At 34.7% G+C, this 10,268-nt stretch overlaps 1 protein-coding gene across 1 annotated transcript; it reads left to right on the top strand.

Annotated features, from left to right (window-relative positions):
- Positions 1 to 724: 724 nt before the first annotated feature.
- Positions 725 to 4,172, top strand: LOC128210324 (toll-like receptor 4). The gene has a single exon (XM_052914596.1). The coding sequence runs from the start codon at positions 1,238 to 1,240 to the stop codon at positions 3,560 to 3,562; it is 2,325 nt and encodes a 774-aa protein (XP_052770556.1). The 5' UTR covers positions 725 to 1,237; the 3' UTR covers positions 3,563 to 4,172.
- The last annotated feature ends 6,096 nt before the right edge of the window (positions 4,173 to 10,268 follow it).

Genomic DNA, 10,268 nt, shown 5'->3' on the forward strand with positions numbered 1-10,268 from the left:
AATCTCTTGCAAAGCATGAAAGCTATTCCAGATATCCCGCATGTTATACCTTATTTTCACATGAAGTGTCGTTATGCTGCAAAGAGAGGTAACTGATATCAGCATAAATACTGTCAAAAAACATTTTGCTACCAGGATTTAGCTTATGTAAAGATATTACAGCGATGTCAACACTGCGTATCAAGCATGAGAGACATTATACCGCGCACGTTCAAAGAGAATTCTTTAGCTGTGTTTAGCTCATAAGCAATGAACCATGAACGCCAATGTGAGATATGATATCCGCACGTTTTGGGAATACCTTAATTCAGCTTTAAAACTACTATCGACTTTAGTTAAATACAATTTAGCCTTGAAGATTGATTTTTTTCTTTTCTCTTATTAACAAGATTGGATTTCTATTAAAATAAAAAAAATATGCGCACGAGCCGCTATACATACTAGAGTTGAATTATCAAACCAGTTTCTCTGTATTAATATATAATACAGTTTTATTATGATTTCTGTTGATTTCTGGAGATTTAACAATGAAAAGAAATTCCTACACCACTGTAACAAATAGTAAAACACAACTTGATATTTTTCAGAATCTTAATAAATTAACCCGCAGTAACTTTCAAGTTAAACATCATCATCATAACGATATTTGATATCGTTAAAATTAAGGACGTTTCGGTTAACTGATTAAAGTAATAATTTTTTCAGCGTCTTCACGGCTTGTTGCAAAAGATCATTAACCAAGACGGATTGAGAACATATATATATAAACAAAATTGGAGTGTAAACAAGACGGCAATATATTTTGATTTTATGTGCTAAATTTAATTTAAACTGATTTAAGTACAGGTAAATGTGGAGTTTAAAATCTATGAAAGAGTGTATTTTTTTTCGGATACAAACGTCGTTCAAATTTCATCAAAACTTCCGCGTTGCCAAATTAAGTTTTGAAAGAGGAATGCAAATACTTGCCGGTCCGTTGCAAAAGCACAAAACACACAAAAAACAGTTACGCGCGTTTCAAGCAATTTGATATCTTAAGGCATTCAATGTTCTTTTATAAAGTTGGATATTACAGTGTTCTCATTGACATAATTTTCTATAGCCTATTTAGCGTCAAATTGAAGAATACAAAGGAATCAAACTTTGAGGTTCTTTTTCTGTTTGGGACAAACAGTTCTCATGCACTAAACCAGACTGACACAATTAAAGGATCATTCATTTCACTTCCTAGTTCCTGATGGCCAAACAACAGGCACGTACTTTAAACGCTGTAAACTTGGGAGCAGATTATAAGCATAACAAGAGGAGTTTCGTTTCCCAAAAAATATTTTATTCACGGATTATTGTAACATATTTTGTGTTAAGTACTGGAATCCATTCCGCAGACTTGTTGCCTAAACAGCACTGTATGGACATTGGGTTAGTTACACTGAAATGCAATTATATACCACTGGAAATAAATTCAACAGTGAAGACCTTTATATTAGAAGACGCTGATGGTGTGAATTTACAATTTGTTGGTAACACTTGGCGAGAACTTCAGAATCTGAGAATGGAGTTACAAAAAGAAACAACAAATCTTGCTAATCCATTCATGGATATCAAGCATAACACTTTTATCAACCTGACTCAATTAACTGAGCTCGGTATTCATTCTCGCAATGCTACTTTCTCTAAAGGTGCGTTTAATGGTCTAGCGCATTTAAAAGTTCTTGATTTAGACAATTGTCCGCGGTTGTCAATTGAAACTTTAGTCTCTGCATTTAAAAGTAGCGACGTCATGCATCAGTTGGAAAAACTATCTCTGGACTGGATGTTTTCGTGGGAATCGCCACCATATATGAGATGGACCGAAGACGTGTTTTTGACATTATCTCGAATGCCTTTGAAAGCAATCATAGTGACTAACACCTGGATAAATTTTAATTTTCCACATTTCGAATATTTAGCAAAATATTTGGAAATTGTAAACCTGCAATACTCCACACTTAGCTACCAGAAGCCGGATTTGCCTGGAGATTTTCTTCGCATGGAGAATTTAAAAGTTTTGAATGCAAGCTTCACGAAATTTGATGGTCAAAGTGATATGTTTGGCGTGTTTAATCATATTCCAGAAAAGTCTGATGCTAGTGTTGTGATAAAGATTCCGCCAATATTCGAAACTTTAGAAACTGTGGATGTAAGTGGAGCTCTCAAAAGTTTATTAAGACACAGAATAATGAATATAAAATTGATTTTTAAATGGAATGAACACCGATGGAGGCCTAAGAACCTCAGCTTAAAAAACAACGATCTGCTCTATGTCGACGTTACGGTAGAAACTCCACAGAATAACGCTTTCAGGTACATTGACCTTTCCGAAAACAAAATGGAATATATTTCACCTTCTTGGTTTGCTACAAGCTCGATGACTATAACGACCATTAACTTGTCAGGAAACAGATTTGATATAATGTTTCGGGAAAACAGTCAAGAGTTTTGCACTTTGTTCCGTAACCTTATCACTCTTGAAACGCTCAGAATGTCCAATAATAAACTTCATTCGATTCCAACAGATATGTTTGTATCAAATACCAATCTTCAATATTTGGATTTGTCGAATAATAAACTCACCCAGATTACGTTTAAACTAGAAATACTGAACTACGGACTGTATTTAGATATGTCGGGAAATCGGTTTTCGAATCTTGATAACAGGTCCCTTGATCGGCTGAAAATTATAGAAACTATCATAAATGGAAACGAAAAGGGAAATAACAATGAAATACAACTGAAAGACAACACATTTGCCTGCAAAACTTGTGAAAATAAAGATTTCGTGGAATGGGTTTCACAAACAAGGTTGGTTAATCTGACAACACAGCAGCTAACTTGTATTACCGAGAATAGCCAAAAAGAAGATATTTCATTTAAAACATATCAACGCTTGAGCATCTTATGTGATTTACATAGAAGAAAAGTCCGACTTATTTTATTAGTAACAAGTATGTTTGGCTGCATTGCCATTGGTGCATTCACTGGAATAAACGCATGCCGCAAACTTTCTAGAGAACGAGCTGATTTGGTAAAACTACAAACACGGATAAAACAGATTAAAAAAAACAAATATTCAAAACAATATTTGGTCTTTCTATCATATTCCAACAAAGATGAAGAGTTCATAAACAATAATTTAGTTCATGGTTTAAAAAAGGCACTTTCCACATATATTGGAACAAATAGAGAGCTTATTTGTCGAGGGGACCAACATTTTAGGATTGGCCGTTACATTTTCAACGAAATCGAGAGATTACTTGGCGAGTGTAGCGCGATGCTTGTATTTGTAACAGAGGACTACTGCAGAAGTGAGTTTTGTAAAACAGAATTTAAATTTGCAACGGCGATGAGGATTCCTGTAATTTTGATGTTTAGAGATGAAGTAGCTGTTGACTCAATGCCAGCTGAAATGCGAATGCTTTTTGACACATTGACCAGGATTTTATGGACGGAAACTGCTGAAGGTTTTATTATTAAGACCTCATGGGAAAATGTATGTAGATCGTTAGTCCTTGCAATGAAATAGAATAACATTTGATATGCAAAATTATGAAACTCCTGTTCTACACATCGCAATGTCACTGACAGGTTTAACGAATGTGAAACAAAATAATGTTTGTATTTTCTCCTTCCTGTGTAAGCCAAACGATAAAATATTTAAAAAAGCATTTCACTGTTTCCTTCACGAATTCATTGTCAAACGTGTTTTACAACTGCAATTTTACATTTTTGTTTGTGATAGTAAATTAAATGTTCCGATGATTTCAACATTGAAGGATAACGTTTTTTGTCGATATATGTATTGCAATGTATTGCATTCGCTAAAGATGTTTTGTTTGAAACCTTTACCAGAGTAATGAGGACGGAGACCGATGATTGTCGTGGGCAAACTTCCTTATATTTATAATATTGTTTTTCTTGTTGTTTGATATATTCATGATAATTTATGATGTGTTATTCACTGAATGTTCGTTTGAAGTGCTTCTGTGTTGAATAGTAGTATCATCAAAAATAGTTTTGTGTATGAATATTTCTTTTCGATTGAAAATAAAACCTGTCTGACTTTTATTTGAAATGACTGAATTGGCGAAATAATCAGTTTAATGATTAAAACAAAACTAGTTCATGTTTCTTCATCCAACGTCTTTAAACATATATTTGAACAATATAAGGCGCTTAATACTTTGAATTCACCAGGATATATACAACATGAAAAGAAAATGCCCAAAAAGTGCAAGCTCACAATCGAAAAAAACATTGCGATGGACGCATTGACACGTAAAAACAGAAATAAAAACTTGATTATATTTCATTTTGAGAAGTACCAAGAATCATAGCGGATATTACGATATAAACATTTTTACATCCAAATTGTGGCTCATCAAGAGCAACTTTTAATCCATGTGACAATTATTTTTGTCGTTTGTCAATACAACTGCTGCAAAGGAAGGGAAACTCAAAATAAAGGTATAACAACAAGATAAATATAGTGTTTTTGCAAAACATATCAATTTCCGAATGAAATTGAAACTTCATAAGCTTAACAATTTATCTGAAATATATGATTGTGATAACAAAAACGTATAATTTAATTAAGAAGAAGAAGACATATCTTCAATCTTCAAAGTTTTTTGACAAATCGGCAAACACTGCTGAGAGACTCATAATTACTAAGTACAGTGTGTGTATACCACGTAATACATTGCGTAATAAATGCTACGTCGGAAGGCAACATTTTGCTTCAAAAGAAGACTTTAAACAAAGATAACTTCACTATTTCTTCACCATTTTATATGAACCATAGCGCAGTCTACGCCGCTTACGGAGCCCCGCCTTCGGTATTTTACCAGAGTTCGATTGAGAGTTTAGTTTCTTAGTTTCGGAGAACAGTTAAAACATTATTTTGGAAACCTTTATGTCGCAGTGTTTGATAAAACCAATCACCTTATCAAACTCCAGTAATAAAATAAAGCCGTGGCTCCTTAAGCGGCATTGACTGGCCATTGTTTCGTTTAAATTGTTTAGTAAAAGAGAATCAAAATCTTGCCTTCCGACGTAGCATATATGACGTAATTTATCACGTGGTATGCACACAATGTAAGTGTATAAGTCGGTTGTCTGCTCGTTTATCACATGACTAAGTGTTATAGGCGTTTTTTCCGTGCGTGTATCACATGTCTTAATGTGTTAGTCGGTTGTCTGCTCGTATGTCACATTACTAAGTAGATAAGTCGGTTGTCTGCTCGTATGTCACATGACTAAGTGTATAAGTCGGTTGTCTGCTCGTATGTCACATGACTAAGTGTATAAGTCGGTTGTCTGCTCGTATGTCACATTATTAAGTAGATAAGTCGGTTGTCTGCTCGTATGTCACATGACTAAGTGTATAAGTCGGTTGTCTGCTCGTATCTCACATTACTAAGTAGATAAGTCGGTTGTCTGCTCGTATGTCACATGACTAAGTGTATAAGTCGGTTGTCTGCTCGTATCTCACATTACTTAGTGTGTTAGTCGGTTGTTTGCTCGTATGTCACATGACTAAGGGTGTTAATCAGTTGTTTGCTCGTATCTCACATTACTTAGTGTGTTAGTCGGTTGTCTACTATTATCTCACATTACTTAGTGTATAAGTCGGTTGTTTGCTCGTAGGTCACATGGCTAAGTGTGTAAGAGTGTGTAAGATGGTTGTCTGCTCGTATGTCACATGACTTAGTGTGTTAGTCGGTTGTCTGCTCGTTTGTCACATGACTAAGTGTATAAGTTGGTTGTCTGCTCGTATGTCACATGACTTAGTGTATAAGTCGGTTGTCTGCTCGTATCTCACATTACTTAGTGTATAAGTCGGTTGTTTGCTCGTATGTCACATTACTAAACGTGTAAGAGTGTGTAAGACGGTTGTCTGCTTCTATGTCACATTACTAAATGTGTTGTAACATGACTAAGTGTGTTAATCAGTTGTCTTCTCGTATCTCACATAACTAAGTGTGTTAATCAGTTGTCTGCTCGTATCTCGTATATCGTCGGTTGTTTGCTCGTATGTGACATTACTAAGTGTGTAAGAGTGAGTAAGATGGTTGTCTGCTTGTATGTCACATAACTAAATGTGTTGTAACATGACTAAGTGTGTAAGTCGGTTGGTTGCTGGTTTGTCACACTGTTAAGTTTGTTACTCGGTTGGTTTGTAGTTCCGTGTATACTGTATTAGTTAACTAACAAAAGGTAAACAAAGGGTTATAGTAGTAGCAGCAATAGTGGTAATAGGGTAGCAGCAGTAGTGGTAATAGAAGCAGAACTGGTAGCAGAGGTAATTTTCTTATTGTGAATTCAACACGATGGCAAACGCAGTTTTGCAGTGCAAAATTATTAGCTTTTGCCGATGAAAAGAGATATGTAATGCACAATTGAAAAGAATGAACTATTTTTATGTACTTCTCGTTTTCTACTGTAGTCACTGGTTATTTGAGTCTGTATATTATCCAAAACTCATATTTATTCCATACCAAAGTCACCAAAGTCACCATGGTCACAGTGCCGGCATGACTGAACTTTACCATCTAAAGGAATAAGCATGGTGATAAGAAATCCTCCTAGACCAGGTCGACCTTCAGATAACATATTGTCATCGCTAGATATGAATAACAGAATTAGTCTTAGTCGTTTCCTTTCGGTTGTCCCATGTTTACAAGGTTAAGTTTTTTTAAGTACAAATAAAACGACAAACTATTTGAAAATAGTTTAGAAAAAGGATGTTTTTGGCAATTCCGTGATGATTTATATTGGTCTTTACTGTTTTGATATACCAAAAAGTTTTCAAAACAAATGTAAAATTCTGTATAATGATTAGTATTATTTGGAAATTAAACATAAGCAGGCTATTGATTTTTCAAAACACACCCGTAAAATCGTTGTAAATATGCTAACACTCGAGTTCAGAACATTCCTTCCTTCTGATGTGGCAACCAGTTCGCCAAATCATTGAAGCTTAGATCATAATGGGCACTGAACGTTTTTTTCTGGATATAAAGTACCGCATGATACTTTGCACATACTTAGCTGTATTTGCTGCATATATACAACTTAAGAATCTACGTAGAAGGCTAAGACCGTCTTATGGTCCCTTGCTTTGAAAAGGATGCAACAACCATTTGTGTCAGAGTAAGCAACCATTTCTGGCAGGATTTTCTCAAATATTAACGGGAATAATCTTTTGAGACAAACGATTTCCAACAGAAACTCATATTCCAAAACGTGATATTAAGACAAGGTTGCTTAAAGCTTGCAGGAAATGTATATAATTAGTAAACCCATGTCTTAAAAACATTTGAACTACTCTTAAATGTTAAGCTTACGTAATCATCACCATTTTCAATACTACCAATCGACAATTCTGCAGGAGAACTGAATTGAAGTTTGATCAATCCTGGTTAGATGTTTTGAATGTTTTTGATATGTTAAGGTTAAGATCAATATTATTTAGGAATAAATCAGGTCAGATTATTAGTTTTAATATTAGATAATTAACCTTTTAATAACTGTAACAACTTTTACTAAATAGACATGGCAAAATACAAAACAAGGGAAGAACAAATTGTTTACTCTCATATGGTGTAAGGGAGATAATTGTGTACGCTTTAGTTTCTCGTTTGAAGGAAACTTATTTTTAAAAACAAATAAATGAGTATGCCGCTTAAAACTGAATTGCCTAGCACATAAAGTCCGGATCCTTACATATACATGTACGATAATATATAAACCTTAGATTATATGTGTGCGTATATTACATCAATATCACAGCAATATTAGTATGGAATAAACATTTTTTTGTTATTGGTAATATATCACGCTTTAGAAAATACGTAACCACTAACATATTTCAAGGCATAAACAAGTATATTCGAAATATGTGTAGTAATTCGAGAAATAAGGTACATGTACGATAATATATAAACCTTAGATTATATGTGTGCGTATATTACATCAATATCACAGCAATATTAGTATGGAATAAACATTTTTTTGTTATTGGTAATATATCACGCTTTAGAAAATACGTAACCACTAACATATTTCAAGGCATAAACAAGTATTTTCGAAATATGTGTAGTAATTCGAGAAATAAGGTGCAAAATATTTCCAAAACAACACAATATTTATGCAAAAAGCTACAGAAACAAGCTCAGTAGCAAAAGGTTTAAACATAAACCCGATTTAATGGCACTGGGTAAACGCCAAAGACATAGAACATAAAACCACAAACAAGAAACATGGAATAACAACACAAAACTTCACAATCAGCACGGTGCATACAAACTATATAAAAAAAAAACTAGGTATTTTTAACAAGGATTATTAGGTACCGCCTTGGAACGGTCAGTAAAATGTATATTTACTGGGGGGTTAAACCAGTTTAAGTGCACAAGCCTCACTCTTATCTCAACAATCCTAAATACAGATAAAACACAAAAGGTCAATCTTATCAAAGTATGCATTAATTTGAGGAAACCTAACAATAAAACAAATAATAATACACCTATAAACCCCAAGTACTTCTATGATTAATGATCCCAACTCTATCTGCAGACGGAGGAATACAATTCAGAGCACCTAATGCAATTGATGCGATACGATGCAGTCATTGTTTGAAACTATCAACATCACACACACTGCCTTATAATATAAAAGGTTAAAAATATATAAAGATACAATCAATTTTAACAAATGACATCAACAGTTAATTATAAGTAAAAACAAATTATTAAGATGCCTGATAACATGAACATAAAGAGTTATGTTTTGAGAGTATTATTTCTCACCTTTTTCAAAAGTAACTAAAAGGCATAATAACGTGAAAATCATGACAAATTTTCTAAGCCCTAATGTTAACATGTTAATGTCAAGCATATGTCACAGAACACAATCAGAAAGATACTTAGAAAACTTTCTTTGACGTTTAGATCTAAAACTGATATCAGAACCTAATAGGGATGTATCTTTGTAGTGTAGAGAAGACTGAGGTTTCTCACCTTCAGATTATGTTGTCATAAAATTCTGACTAATGACGATTGAAACTAGCTCTGCAGGAGTGTCTGGGAGAGGCAACGTTGGCGGAATTTTAGCCGGCGCTTGTCACAGCACTGAGGTCCACACTTTAAGTCCGACTCATTATCAGAATTTGCATGAATTACTGGTCGATCCGCAGAGTTGATATCACTCGGTACGCTGTAACACGCACTTGGCTTCATTTTATACGAAGTCGCGAAGCTGATATCCGACAAATATCTGAAATATCTCGCTATCACACGATACCACGAGATTGCTGTTTTTAGATTCACTAGGTCACCGACACGAACATCAGACTGGCTAGTTAACTCCCCAGCTCGCTTTATTTTTCACTACAAGCATATTGTTTGTTTCGAGAGTCATGTTTTTGCAGAATGACGTCTCTATCTGACACTGGAATTTGGTCGTGCATAAACTGAGATCAATGTGTCCATAGGTCCCGCAAAAAGAGACATAACATACATTTCAGACCTGACCCCAACTGGTTCATACCAAACAAGTTCACTTTCAAGTTCTTGTATACCTTTCTTAGAAACTGGATTTTTGATGATGTTCTATATTCGTCCTATTTCGAGAACAATGTTAAATCTTTGAACAGTGTCATTCGAAAGTATGGTCCATCGAACGGGTATTGTTCTGTATATAAACAAAGCAGCGCTTCCCTGATAGTGTCTCTCTTTTCGTCATCTATGATGCAAGCTTTAGTGTAAGAAGTCACAGTGTCACGCAAAACAAGTATATTCTGACAATTACGTTTCAAGATATCTGCTAAAAGGAATTGTACCAATACACTGGGGGATCCTTTCTCGTGTGCTCTTGAACGGGTAATGGAACTTTCAGTAGTGAAGCGCACAAATGACACTGGGAGATTGTTCTCTCGACTGCACTAGATAAATCAAGGGCATAGCAATGTCTTTTAATTATAAGTTCCAGTAGATGTATGGTCGAATGGTCTAACTTGACATGCAGAGCATGTACAAGACCATCGAGTACGGACCTTGGTACAACAATCAACTCAGCAGGTGGAAGTTATTGATCAGTACACTTTCATCACTAACAAGTTGTCCATTGCAATAAACTTGACCCGTAGGTAACGTTTAACATCGTTTAGATTGGTGAGCTTCTTAGAAGGACGAGTTTCAGGTGAGCATGTGTAATTCGTATATCAGGAC

The sequence above is a fragment of the Mya arenaria genome, chromosome 12, assembly GCF_026914265.1.
Source record: "Mya arenaria isolate MELC-2E11 chromosome 12, ASM2691426v1".
Classification (NCBI taxonomy): Eukaryota; Metazoa; Mollusca; class Bivalvia; order Myida; family Myidae; genus Mya; species Mya arenaria.